The sequence below is a fragment of the Ptychodera flava genome, chromosome 14 (assembly GCF_041260155.1).
Source record: "Ptychodera flava strain L36383 chromosome 14, AS_Pfla_20210202, whole genome shotgun sequence".
Lineage (NCBI taxonomy): Eukaryota > Metazoa > Hemichordata > Enteropneusta > Ptychoderidae > Ptychodera > Ptychodera flava.
The window spans coordinates 24,008,462-24,024,115 of NC_091941.1; the positions used below are offsets into that span (position 1 = coordinate 24,008,462).

At 37.6% G+C, this 15,654-nt stretch overlaps 1 protein-coding gene across 2 annotated transcripts in view; it reads left to right on the forward strand.

Annotated features, from left to right (window-relative positions):
- LOC139149848 (calcium-independent protein kinase C-like) overlaps positions 1 to 15,654 on the forward strand; it is a 66,699-nt gene that overhangs the window by 33,294 nt on the left and 17,751 nt on the right. For both annotated transcript variants that reach the window (XM_070721850.1, XM_070721851.1), the window contains exons 3-4: positions 4,333 to 4,486; positions 8,190 to 8,221. In XM_070721850.1, coding sequence (XP_070577951.1) covers positions 4,333 to 4,486; positions 8,190 to 8,221 — 186 coding nt within the window. The remainder of the gene's footprint in view (positions 1 to 4,332; positions 4,487 to 8,189; positions 8,222 to 15,654) is intronic.

Below are 15,654 nucleotides of genomic sequence, written 5' to 3' on the forward strand. Positions count from 1 at the left end.
TTTTTTAGACCAAAGATACTATAACAGACCAAGCCAAGTGGGTGAAAATACGTCATGTTTTGGCTCAATACCGCTTTTTACTGACTTGGCTGATGGGGAAGTGATACTGTCCGGCAGGAAAAGGGTTAATGTATGACTAAATTGCTAGAAAAACAGGGAGGGTGGCCCTACCCATCAAATTCCCTTGTGGAGAACCCTGCAACCCCTTGTGGGGCTAGGTAGATGTGATTTCATTTTACACAGTGAGAGAGATGAAAGCAACACCATGTAAAATTTTAAACCTCTACCACTGAATAGTAGCTGCAATCATAAAAGAGTTTTGTAAACTTAAGCATCTAATGTAGGTAGGTAGGTACAGTGATAATTGAATACATTACACGGAAGTAAATGTCAGCCAAAAGAGGAAGTTATACCTTTGTCCATACCATTGTATAACGTACAAAACAAAAATAGAGAAAAATAAACCATCAAACGTTTGCAGCTACCGGCCCTTCAAAAATACAACCACCTTATAAAAAGTACCAGTTGAACATAAACATAAATCCTGTGACCTTACGGTGAAATCATGGATTTTCATGAAAAGTACAAACTTTTTGTTATAGTTTCTTCTGGCCAGGTGTCAAAGGTCACATTGCTGTGGTGGCACCATATGGATGTATGTACTTTTCAAAACACCGTGATGAAATGATTCATTTTTCTCTTTTGACAACTAGATACATGTTTTAGATGCCCTCCGGTGATGTGAACTCACCATAGTTGACATGTGGTTGCCAGGAGGGACAAAACATGAGATTGGGCTTTTGTATTTTCGTTCCAAGAGATTTATCACTTTCAATATAGTTTTTCTGGTCTGGTCATGAGGTGACTTGTACTTTAGAGTCAGCTTGCAAGCATAAATATTTACAGAAAACAAGAGTTCCTGGTGAAATTAGGTAAAGATAGTTGCAGGTAATGTATTGTTATTGGATTTGCAAAATCCAGTGAGCTTCACATAACTCTTTATTTTACACCTACATGTATGTAGAGCTTTGGTTCATCAAACTTGTACCGGGCACTCATGGAGTAACTAACCATTACTGGAGACATTCTCTTTCTTTACCAAGAGTTCTCCACACCTTTGAAAAAAAAGATAGGGTTGCTATTTTACATAACAATGTATAATTTGCATATTATTTTGCTGTGAAAATGTATTCTTTTGTACAGTTATTAACATATGAATAAATTGCTGGAAAAACAGGGAGGGTGGCTCACCCCTTGAATTCCCTTTTTAAATACCCTGCATCCCCTTGTGAGGGCTAGGTAGATGTGATTTCATTTTGCAGAGTGAGAAGGATCAAACCAACACCATATAAAAGTTTAAACCTCTGCCACTGAATAGAAGTTGCAATTATAGAAGAGTTTTGTAAACTTACACATCTAGTGTAGGTAGGTATTGTGATAATTGAATACATTAAAACGGAAGTAACTGTCAAAAAGAGGAAGTAATATCTTCTTCCATACTATTGTACAATGTATTTATCAACCTTTCAGTTCCTGTGCTTCAATCGTTGTTGTTCATGTAAACATTCATGACTTAATATGAAGAGAAAAGAAGTCGACTGGTAGTACCGATATTTATTACCCACAATGCAATGTGATTTGTGAATCCTATCAGTCAAGTATTCAAATTGTCTCCGTGCATAGAAATTCAGAGAGAGACGTCATGCATTTTTGAAAAAGCAATTAAGTTGTAAACACCCTGTTTATTTTTATCACACATTGTATACTGAAAGGTGGATGATTGTCTGTGAAAGGAGATGGTGATTTTGTCAGTTTCTAGTACCTTCATAGGCAGCCGCACAGACTGCCGCAGTGTGAGTGGGAAGGTTGGGGTATCTGTTAGAACAAAATGATGGGAGGAATTATTCTTTTCTTTTGAATGGACTTGACAAGGAAACTGACACGTTATCTCGTCAGAGAAAATGACTATCCTGGTTGGTCATTCAATACAAGCTTGCAAAAGTGAACCGTTTAGCGTGTGAATATCATCATTATCAGTGAACCTGTGTACTTGAACTTGTGACTTCAGATTTAAAAAGTGTACCCTTGGTTTTTTCAAATGTCTTCTTATGATAATGGTTGGATGGAATTGTTTATAATTCTTTAAAAAAGTTGAAAAAGTGACTACAAATCATGTATTTCAGTACATATCATGGAAACTTGTTTATATATATATATATATATATATATATATATATATATATATATATATATATATATATATATATATATATATATTACTTATTTATTTATATACATATTTGAATTATGGGACTTGATATAAGCATCTGTTAACAAATAATGTACCGATAGTCTATCCTTTTTGTTTTATTGGACTTGGAAGCTTGTAGTAATAATATTATACTAATATTCTAGTTGTATGTTGATTCCTACTACATTAGTCGTAATATCTAGGCCATCCTGGCCGTCATGCCTTCCAAGAACTCTCTCACAATCTTTTCTTTAGGGGAGGGGCGGGAGTTGTGGAGGTGATTGACTGCTGGTGTTGACGTTTCGATACCAAGTTGGCTTTGATGTAGAGTTAATTGCCTTCACACTTTCCCTCTGCAAAAAATCACAGTTCAAATAGCAATGAACGAGGTTTCCTTGGCTTGTTTTGTGCTACAAATACACTTTGTAATTGCCTCAACGGGCGAACTTCTATTCTTAGTCTTCACAGGTGGTGTTAAAGTACATACGTTGTACCTGTGAGTGTAGCTGAGTTCCAGTAACTGTGCCAATAATTCTCAGAAACTGTGTAACGATTAATCAATCCCTATGGATCTGCGCATGGGTCTGTCCATTATAGTCGTCAACTAGACAAAAAAAAGGGCCTACCTAGTGGTCTGTGTAGGGAAGGTTCTTTTTACTTCAGAGTAGTACTTCATCTATTTTGGTATATTCACCTAGATATAAATGACACCTGGGTAAGATGATCGTCGTGGTAACATTGTCTCAGGGGGGTAGAGGTAGTTGAGAGGTAAATGTCAGCCTCTGTGTGATTGTAAAGAGGTGATCATTCCAACCCTGCTGCTTTCAGTGTTTCCTAATTTCATATACCTGATAAGTTTAGACTATAGCATTTTAAGAATAGAGTGACCACTGCTCTTATAAATAAGACTAGAGATATTATCACATGGAGAGATTTATATATAATTACAGAAAAATCCTGTCAGTCATGTTGAAGATGTACACAGCAAGCGCTTCATCAATAATCAGTTTTGAGGGGGACTCAGATATTGGTGTACAGGTACTTGTGTGTTTCATTATGTGTACATGTACCTCACTACTATATGCACTAACCAATTGATGCCCTTTAAACTTTAAATATCCTTGCATACAGCCATTCTTATTTTTATTCCAAACATCGTGTCCAGATGCCCTGTGTTCAACTTATCAACACAGCCAGTATGTGTGTGATTTGTCCAATGCTATTGTCATCAACTGAATTTCAGTTTTCCTATCGTTTAAAAGTAAATAAAATAATTGTAATCCTTAGTCCTACAACCAGAGAAGCTGGATCTGTGGAATTTGAAATCATGCCTTGAAAAGAAATGTAGATTTCAAATTAGGCAGGTCATGGAAACTGTAGCCCAACATTTCTTGTGGTCAAGAACAGCGGCGACTCACTCTTTTATGTTGCTGGTAATCTGTATTATTCACAATTATCATTTTCAATAATGGTGTTCCAACCACGCGCTATTCTTTCACTTTTGCTGCTAACTCACTTTTGTTTAAAACTGTGAAATTTGTTGATTTTTTAGTTGACAATAAATTGTAGAATGGAGGTAACTTTTGATAACAATAGATAAAACTATAACAAAAGCAAAGCAAATATATCCTTTGCACATATAGTCCATAAATTTGGGTTTGACTGCCCATGCGTACCCCAAAGATAAGGTCTACCGCAAAGAGATAGGCAAAAATATATATCAGGGAAGTCCTTTGACAGGAAGTGATATACTTTACGTATTGTTTGATATTCAAAGCGAAATGTATATCGTTGCTGTAAATTTTTATATTCATCATTTTGTTCTGCTTTTACAAGTTCCATACTGAAGGTGTGATGATGAAGTGGCTCACAATTCAACATAGTGATGATGTTCCTTCTTGTAAACATCGAGCAAATTTTCAAGTGTGTCACTTTCTCCCTCTCTCTCCCCCTCGCCAAAGAGAACAGCTCCCCAAATACAAAATGCACGAACATCCACAATTTATCGTTTCTGACCCGTGCTGTGGTGCAACTGAACTGTTGGTTCCCAACCGCTTATTTCTTACTTGTTTTTCAAACAGAGGCTGGAAAGCGGGAGTTCAAGGCCAGGGACCGGCCAATGAAAAGGCGTCGTGGAGCCGTCAGGAGACGCGTACACCAAATAAATGGACACAAGTTTATGGCAACCTTTCTACGGCAACCTACTTACTGTTCCCACTGTGGGGATTTCATATGGTACGTAGTAAAACGTTTTCGATTTTGTGTAGCTTTTGTAATTCTAGTTTTTTTTTTAAAGAATGGTATATTTTTTCTCTGCATATTTTTCGTGAGATTTAAGCAGTTCATGAAGTGTGTGAAAGTGGAACCACATTTCCGCTGCATCTTTCATCTGATCATATCTTTCATCTTGTGTTTCTCTTCACCTTCACAAGGTTGAGGAAGGGATGTATGTAGGGATCACCCACTGTCGTTGTTCCAACATTGTTTCTCTGTAAAAGGCACCTTTGCCTTGGTTGCCAATGAACGACAGTATGTAATACTGTTAATGTCAGAGAAAAAACATTTAAACTTTCGAAAAGTGTAATTAATGCCCAGATACTGGAGAATGATGCTTTATTATAAGCAGCCACCACCACATCACGAATCACATCTTCTTTTTTGTGCTTGGAAAAATATTGAAATTGAGGCAAGGTCAGTGTGACCTTGTACCTTTACAACCTTAAGTGACTTGGAACTGTGGCAGTGTTTGGTGTGCAGCTGTTCCACATCATTGATTTACTGAAGCAAAAACTGGGTGATGCTACATCACCAACAACAGCAATATTTCAGTTTTGAATGTGTAAATCTTATATACTTTTATTTTGGTGTGCTGCCTCAACACAAGCTGAAAGCTGAAAGGGTACAGGCTAAATTACTTATTAACGTAGCAGCTATTTTGGTTTGTCTGAAATTATTTTAATGATAATAGGTTTCTTTATTGAATGCTCATCAGTCTGCTGGTACTGTCTACGTGTGACTTTCAGTTCTCTCATTAGCATCACATACATGTTTTTCAATAACTTTCATTGACTGTGGAGCTGTGCCATTTTCTCCTTTGTGTCCTGCCTAGAAAACATTACCTGTGATGCTGCACTCACAAATGACAGTAGACAGACGCATTGCAGCAAGCACCTTGTACACAGAACAAAGTTCGTTTCAAATGAAAACGTCGTGAAAATATTGTCACAGTAACCTTTGTAACCACACAAGTTGTCCGTTTATCATTCGTGAAGTTAGCAACAGGGTCAGCAACTCTCTCATATTCACTGTATCTGTTCCTGAGACTATTATATACACCAGATGTTAAAACACAAGACAATTACGGAAGCAGCGATCTTGGTCATATGACAAACATGGCTTTTAATATTCAGTTACACCAAAATCACTTTTCTGAGAATCCCCCAAACCTTAAAAAAATATCATAGTACCTACCAATCATACTAAAAACTTGTTTAGAGCTCAGATTTCTGAAGATACACCAATCATCCAAAATTACTACCAAACTTAAATTTCATCGTACCTAAATGGATGGGTTTGCACTTGCCACCCATCTGTATATATGTGTACAGAGACACAAAACATGACATGCATGCATGGATGTATGTATGTATGGATGGATGGATGGATGGATGGATGGATGGATGTATGTATGTTAATACATATACACATACATGTACCGGTATGTATGTATGTATTGTATGTATGTATGCATGTTTGTACATAAGTATGTGTGTGTCTGTGTATAGATACGTAGATATATCAACATGTGTATTCATATACACATACTAGACATTCACACACACACACACACACACACACACACACACACACACACACACACACACACACATATTTTCAAGGGCCTCCACATGTTCAATATTTTGTTAAAATGCACCATATGGTACTTGTGCTTCACTACTTTTAACCAAATTGAAATGATGGTGAAATATGAACTTGGCAGGGAGGTGACCCAATTTAGACAAGGGCTCCATGGTCTTCATATACCAAGACATGCATGGGCATTTTAATGGGAAAAGGTGGAAACCATCCATTAAACCACAAACCTTTTCACCCATGTGCTGATGTGTGGGCCTACTGCTTTTATTTGCCTGGTATGGTTGAGACAAGTAAGCGTGAAAAAGCTAACCACATGAAGTGAAACATGATTTGACCCTATAAGATCCATATGGATACTTTTTGTAAGTATCTCTGGATTCTCATCTATGTAATGATGGGTAAACCCCAGGATATAATGTGCTGTAAATATTACCGTTCAAAATGTTGATTGATGAGAAATTTAAAGTCATTTGTGCCCAATTGGTGTTTTGACACTTTACCCATACCGGTATGTGTCAATATTTGCCATGAGGAAGAAGAATAAGACTTGAAAAAAGAGAGAGGAGATCACGTACAACGATTGTCATGTGCCAAGTGACCATTCACCTTTTTGCATGTGTGTGGGTGGTGTCTGGCTAAATGTATATATCCCATGATGATTTCTCTGACATTTCATTATCGCTGATGGCCTGCCCAATTCTATTCATCACTAAAAGCTCTCTGTCTGTCTGTCTGTCTGTCTGTCTGTCTGTCTGTCTGTCTGTTTGTCTCTTACCCTGTTGCTCTTTCTTCTTTTGGCATCACACCTCTGTTGTTGTGGATATCAGCCAAAAGATGTCCTCTCGTACCGATTTGATTTCTTACAGCTGTGGAAATTTACCAAGTGATGTTAGAATATTTGCTGATGACCTGTGGCAAGGGAATCTGTAGAGTACTTTCGTTGAAACTCAAAATGATAATTTTTTCTCGCAAGTCCTTCCTTTCCAAAAAAAAATATCCATAAACACAGGATCTTTTGATGAAATTGTAAATCTCTCAAAATATAACCCCAAAGGACATACATTGTAAACAATAATTCTGAATATCAAACGTATTTTTAAACGTTTTTGGTGTTTGCTGTTTTCCCAAACTGGACAACATCGTGGGTGTTACACAACAACCTTACCTCTGCACTTTCCATACTCATCACACCCTACAGATATTTAATAATTTCCCCTGACCCATTACATAATCTTTATACAGCATTGTACTGTAGTCTGTGCACTGAAATACTGATGGACAGAAAGTGATTGATGCAAAGATTTTTATCAGTGATGCAAATGCCAATCAGAAAGATCTCTCACTTGAATTTGACATTGCCAACAACAGAAAGAAACAAACTTATAGTGAAATTCAAGGCCATTGCAATCAATGACACAAGCTACTTCAACCTTGCGATCTAACCTTTTAGTGTTTTCAAGTGCAAAGTGCATTGTTATATCTTTTGAAAACTGATTGCAAATTATGACAAAGAGAAAAGAAACAATTATATGGACCTTACTATTGCTAATAAAGGTGCATTCCCATATATTTTCCTTTTCTAAATCCGAAATTTACTGACAGAATTTATACCATATTTTTTTCCTGCCTTACAGCAGTTTGTTCCAACTGAAGGTACCGTTTTCCATGTTAGAAAGAGAATCGTCTGTATGTGTTGAATGTTTACTGTGGATGACAATTCTCGGCGTATCTTTCCTTCTAAACCTATTACTAATGCAATACGTTAGCTCCAGGGTGATATTTTCATTCCTGGAAAGATGTCATTCACTGTACGCAGTCTTTAGGAAGTCCATGTCTCAATACCAAGAATCTGGTTAGAATGTGATGCAGCAATTCTCACATAGACCTTGCCACCGATTCCCGGGAAATTATCCCTGCCTGACTGGTGACCTAGTTTTCCAATACAACAGGAATGTGACAACTGGCAACAAGTGGACAGATGTTTACTGTTCTGGCTTGTGCCTGTGACATTGGACGTTTGAGTTCCCAAAGTGATCTTTGTTTGTTTGTTTATTTTTTTCAGGGGCTTGGGCAAGCAAGGATATCAATGTCAAGGTAAAGTGAACTTCATTATCTTTTGTTTTTGTTGATTAGAAATATACTGAATGTAAACTGAGATGCTGGCAGCGATTTGACAGCTCTCATTGTCTCCATGTGATAAGATGCAGGGCTATAAGTTTGAGTTCCATAGTAGTAGTAGTTGTTAAAGTTTAACAAAAAGCATCAAATCTGTTTGTGCACATGGAATTGTGTGGATTTGTTGTGTTTTGTAGTGAACTTTATCACTTTTGGCTTTACTGATGATATGCAAGTGTACCCATCAGAGTCAAAAGTGTGTCTTTCATTAAGCTATCGCTCCCTTCAGAAATAATTCGCATCCAATCACAAATTTGAAGAAATATTTGATCCGGCAGATTGTTTCACAAGATTTGACATCAGCAAATGATATCTCTAGATATGTTTGGTTGTTGCCCATGCACTGATGCTTTTGAAAAGGTTCCTTGCATTGCCAAACAGGGTAACTGTTCTGATGGCCAGTTTACTGGTGGCAGTATGTGCAGCGCCCTCACACGGTACTTCCTGGAAACACATGACAAAGCTTCAAAAGTAAAGGTAGTCAAGTGCCTCTGTAAAACTAGTGAACGAATGGACAAAAACATGAATGAATAACATTTATAAATAAATGAGTGGATGAATAATAGATATACCCTGGTATAATAAATGTATAAATAAATAAAATGACAGAAGATGAGTGAGAAGGTAAGTAGAAAAATACAGTTATTTCTAGGAATGTTGCCGTCCTTTGAACGGAATTTGTAAAGTATCATGTACACTATGTTTGGACCAGGCAAGCAGTTTACAGACAGACGGACGAACTTGCTCAGTGAGAACAATTAATTTGCAAATTTTGAAGAAAACTAAATTGCACGTAGGAGGAATAAACTGAATATCTTAACTCAAAAACAAGAACAACAGATAGAGAGGGATGAAGAAGGTGGAGTTATCATTCAGCATTTAGCTGACTTGGGAATAGTGTATGAAGTAAGGTGTTATTGTGTGACATGTTAGATTATCATTGGATATCTGTATTTTTCCAGGAAAGCTACACGATTGGTGTGTTACCAAATGGGCTGTAAACCTTAAAATAGAGGCAATGGCTTTCTTGGAACTCTTTAGAGTTTCAGTTAGTTTATTGGTACCAGCAAAATCGATGCCATTGCGACTGACTGGTCACAGAAAAAAAGTATTTGATAAGTGTCTCTATTCAATATCTGAATGGTTTATTATTATATGTTTATATAACCCACATATAGACGTAAACCAGTTCATAACATAAAAAAGTGATCTTATTCCTGTTCTGATAGCAATGTTCATGACGAATGGTAGATCATGACTAAATTCGTTCTTTGGTCGAGAACAGAATGTTTAAAAGTAGACAGTCTTTCAAACAGCTCCTATTTTTAGTCAGTTATTGTAAATGGATCACTAACTTTCAGGGAAACAAAAATGGTTTTCTATGAAAACTAATTTGAAATGAGTCTTGCATGAGTAAACTCACGTGCGGAGTTGCGTGAGCTGTACTGGAGCCAGCTGCGGCACAAGTACTGGCATTACACACCCATTCAGATCGGAGAGACTTGCCCTCAGGGCAGGCCAACCAGGAATGCATCGAAACAGAACTGTCCCAAAAAGAGGGAGATCAGGTCCTGAAAAATAAAGGGGCAATCTTTGCCGTAACATGGATTTTTAAAACCTGTCACCTCCAAACTTCATGCTTTATTTCAATGAGTTTACTTTCTAACCACAATCAGTTGATTTGAATGGAGTTACTATTAAAAGGATGTGTATAAATATTATACTAACCATGGATGGGAATTACATACCGTATGCATGGTTGAACAAGATAGATAAGAGGTCCCCATTTAAATATGGCTGCCTGAACAGCTAGTGAAATTTTGTAGTGAGATGAAAGGATATATTGTTTAATTGGTAGAGTTATACAGAATATCTGAGAAAATGGCAAGATATTTTGACGCCGGAAAATTACAAAGAGAGTCAGCCCAGGGGCTTTTAATATACGTATCTATGCATAAACACCAACATCCATGTTCAAACATCAACGATACATGCTTACGTGTAACTCATTACAAAATCAAGGGGAATACAGGAATACTCACTTCAATGTATTTCCCGTGAGCTTTCATGTGATACTTTTGTCTCTCGTCGCCCTTTGAAACTACTTGAATAAATTTCACATCATTGTATGAGAACAAGGGAGAGAGGTCAGCAATATGAAACAAACTGAAGAAGAAATCCTCAAAGGTAACATTTTGTGTAATTTCCAAGATGTGCAATGATGGCGTCGGTGAAACATGTAAAAGGGAGATTTTCATCAAAGCTACCATTTCAAAGGCAAGGGTCTTCGTTGATATGTTACCGCATTACCCATAAAAATTATATCTGGTGACATCATGAGGAGAAGATGAGGAGTACGCTCCCAGTGTGCATCTGATAGTGCTATCTCCAAGAAAGTAACTGAGGAATCTTGCAAGATATTACTTTATCAAAGTCTGCTCACTATTGAGCCTGCCATTTTTGGTCCCACACATCCCCCTATTTCTGAAAGAAGAGACTGCGGTGATTGAATCAAAGGTAATTGATTCTACCAACAGTGAGCATCACTATCACATGCTCTCGGTCTTAGAATATCTTTGCCCTAGATTTTTGTCGAACAGAATTACATGGCCTTATTCAGGCTTTCAAATCTGCTGTATCTGTGCATAGCACGTTTAATGTAGAGATACGCATACTACAAATGAGAGGGGAGCCCTTGAGATACGTATCCATTTTAATTCGTGGAACTCTCCCAAAAGTAATCATCGTAAATTGATTCCAGCAAAACTGTTGCAGCAAAACTTATTGATATAGACCTAGGAATCAACATTTAATGTGGACACAGCAGGGCCTCATAAGTAAAAGTGGATGGAAAGTTACTTTTTGTGAAGACATTTGGGAAAAAAACAGAAAAAAATGTACCGTAAAAATTTTCACTGCATTGATTTGATGAAGGGCGTTGACTTTGGAGATTTTGCCGTAGCATGTCCTTCCATTCACACTTCTAGGTCTGGGAAAACTTAGTTCTCAGAATCCGACATGAGTCTTTCACAGAAAAGGTGATTGTTGCCTCTTCTTTTCAAACTCCATAAATCTTCCCTGGAATTTATCGATATGCTATTAGCTTTCAATGGAACGTTGATACATGTTTAACCTGTTCACCCCCCAATTCCCTGTAAACAGGTCCACAATCACTATTGATAATAATGGATTTGGGCCAAATCATGGTGGTTGAAGGGTTAAATATGCGCAGATCAGTCCATCAAAACAATTCTCGAAATTGTAGAGTTTGCTTTCTTTTTTTCTTTCTTTCTGCGGTGTATTTATGTGTATATAATTCTCTGTCTTTGAAATGTTGTGTTTAACATTATCCCTTTGAGTGAACAACCATTTTCAAAGCATGTAGGCAAAGGATCATTAAAAATGTGAAAATTTAAGTCAGAGCTGATCAAATTAAACTGATTTACCATGCCAGTCACTTTCGGCATCCTGTTTGTTTTAAGGGAGAAGTAGCCTTTGGGACAGATATTCAGACTCTCAAACTTCTACAATTTTTCTCTGATCTACCACATGGGGGCTCATTTTAAAGTTCTTGGAGAAAGAAAAACTTTCACTGTCTTACTTTTTCCCCCCAATTGGTTAACACAGGGGTGGTGGCCATTTTGAATTTCAAACATCGCAAAATGTTGGGCAATTTGTTTTGCTTGTTCCAAACTTTGCACGGTGACCCCCCGATTTTTTATTGTTGATTTGGTAAGAGAATGGTTGAAAGTTTCATGTAGGAAAGTTTGAGCAAAAGTGTGTCTTTCACTTTCGAGGCGCATACTACCTTAAACAGAATTTGAACCTGTAGGGGTGAGCGCTTCCGTAAACTGGAACTTCTGTACTTGTCTGAACTCTGTACAACTGGGTATGACCAACAGGACATTGACCCACTTGAATATAATGGATTTTTCCACATTGACATGGGAAATTTAAGTGTACTTGGTGGGTGTTTGTGGGGAAGCAAGTTCCCAAACGCCCACTTGTTTTATTTGTTTTCCTGGAAATATCAATTGGTGATCTTGTAAAGATCAAATGTGCATTGCATTAATCTAGGTCAGCGAGGTGATATTGGATTTACATTGGAGAGAGGCAGAGTGGGCTGGCTTCAGTTTTCATCCTCCAAGTTTTTTTCACCTGTCTCTCAAACTCAAGGTCATAGCCCTGAAAAGTCGGTCAGGTCTCTTTTTAGTCCCCACGGACACCGTCCGGGGGGACTTATAGGTTTGGTCATGTCCGTGCGTGCGTGCGTGCGTCCGTGCGTGCGTGCGTGTGTGCGTCCGTCCGTGTGTCCGTCCGTTCACGCAGATATCTCAGAGATGCAAGGAGCGATTTCATTCAAACTTGGTACAAGGATTACTTCATATGTCATACAGATGCACGTCGATTTGTTTTGTGATACGATCCAATATGGCCGCCAGGCGGCCATTTTATTACGATATTTTCATGTACAGAGCCATAACTCAGACATGTTTCAACTGATTTTATTCAAAGTTGGTACAAGGACATTGACCAGTGTCATAGATATGCATGTCGATTTGTTTTGTGATACGATCCAATATGGCCGCCAGGCAGCCATTTTATTACAATTTTTTCATGTACAGAGCCATAACTCAGACATGTTTCAACCAATTTTATTCAAAGTTGGTACAAGGACATTGACCAATGTCATAGATATGCAAGTTTATTTGTTTTGTGATCGGATCTAATATGGCCGCCTGGCGGCCATTTTATTACGATTTTTTCATGTACAGAGCCATAACTCAGACATGTTTCAACCGATTTTATTCAAAGTTGGTACAAGGACATTGACCAATGTCATAGATATGCATGTAAATTTGTTTGTGATACGATCCAATATGGCCGCCAGGTGGCCATTTTATTACAATTTTTTCATGTACAGAGCCATAACTCAGACATGTTTCAACCAATTTTATTCAAAGTTGGTAAAAGGACATGATCAATGTCATAGATATGCATGTCGATTTGTTTTGTGATACGATCCAATATGGCCGCCAGGCGGCCATTTTATTACAATTTTTTCATGTATAGAGCCAAAACTCAGGCATATCTCAACCGATTTTATTCCAAGTTGGTACAAGGACATTGACCTATGTCATACATATGTACCTCTATTTGTTTTGTGATACGATCCAATATGGCCGCTAGGCAGCCATTTTATTACGATGTTTTCATGTACAGAGCCATAATACTCAGACATGTATCAAGCGAATTTATTCAAAGTTGGTACAAGGAGATTGACTACTGTCATACATATGCATGTCAATTTGTTATGTGCGGCCATTTTGTTACGATTTTTTCATGTACAGAGCCATAATACTCAGGCATATCTCAACCGATTTTATTCAAAGTTGGTACAAGGACATTAACCTATGTCATACATATGTAGGTCTTTCTTGTATGTAGGTCATTCTTGGCCATTGAGCGCTATCTGTAACAAAGTATTTTTATCACAGACCTAATTAATGAAGAGGACTCTATCCTCTCTGAGGACATGTAATCAAAGTACCCATTAACAAGTGGGGACTGTGTCATCAACGACGACTTGTTATGAGATGAGATGCTGCCTTTGAATATTGATATTGGTAAAAAAATTGACCCATTTTGTAAACTTTGGGTGCACAAAACCTCTGGTGATAGAAGAGGTTTGTCATGAAATACATCATTATAGAGGATGAATCCTATAAAATTTGACCTTGTGTATGGTTCAGTCTGTTCATGCTTGACGTGTCCTCGCAGAAGAACCATCTGTACTTCATTATCAGTCAATATGGAGATTCACTGATTCATTGATTTCATTATGGGCTCTACTTTCCACCCACCTCCTGTGTGACACTGCCTTTTTTTTTACACCAAAAGGTCACCCTGACATAGATTGATGTTGTCAGTTATTGTTCTACCTGTGCATTTTGTGAAGTTCATTTCAGACTCATGTTCTTTGTGGCCTTGAGAACTAGGCTGTTACAAAATATTTGAATTGTGATCTTGACTGAGAAGTCCAATCAGTATCTATTACCTTTTGGTAGGAGAGAGAGAGCCCAAAATATCGGATAAAATTCTGCATTTGGCATCATTTAGTGTTCACTTATACATCTAGATTTCAGAATGAACACCTTTTAGGCGAATAATTATTCTCCATTGATAATGACTCATTTATAGGTTAATTTGCATACTGAAACAATGCTCATCAATGTACTTAACATATTATGAATAAATATATATGGGAAATCAAGTCTAAAATGTCAAAAGGTGTGTATTTCTATGTGGTGTATAATTTATTTCATATTTAAGTTAAAGAGAATGTGTATCCGACTGTACATAATTTGAAGTGTTGGTGCATATGGTTTAGTAATGTACGTAATACTATGCAATTTATGTTTTCTACAGAAACAATGCTATGAATCATTGCGCGTTCCCCAACTTCTATATAAAAACTGGTAAAACAAATATTAATTTGTTTGACACAGTTTATTTGCATATTTTGATGTAGCACTTTCGTTGACAACTCTTGCCCAGATGTTCTTCATGAGACAACTTATTTCCACATGCAGGTCTCTATGGGACAGCCTGTTTCAATATACATGTTTCTATAGGACAACTGGTTTCCATGTACTGGGGTACAGGGTTTTGTAAGACAACCCATTTCCATATGCTGATCTCTGTGGGACAACTCATTTCCATCTGCAGGTCTCTATGGGACAACTCGCTTCTTCCTGATGATATATCTCTGTGGGACAACTCATTTCCACATACCGGTACAGATCTCCATTGGACAACTCATTTCCACATGTTGATATATCTCAATGGGACAACTCATTTCCATATATAGATCTTTGTGGGACAGTTCTTCCAATTGCAGTTACAGTTTCCTGAAGGACAAACCATTTCTATGTGCAGGCCTCCATGGAACACCTCATTGCCACATGTAGGTCTCTATTGGAGAATTCGCTACTACATAATGATATATGTCAGAGGGACAACTAATTTCCACATACAGATCTCTGTGGGACAACTCATTTCCATATGCAGATCTCTATGGGACAACACACTTCTACATGCAGGTCTGTGTGGGACAACACACTTCTACATGTAGGTCTGTGTGGGACAACACACTTCTGCATGCAGGTTTCCATGGGACAACTCACTTCTACATGTAGGTCTGTGTGAGACAGCACACTTTTTCGTCTAGGTCTCTGTGGGACAATTCACCTCTTCATCTAGGTCTCTGTGGGATAAGTCATCTTCATATGTTGATATATCTCAGTTGGACAACTAATTTCCTCATACAGATCTACAGATCTCACTTCTAC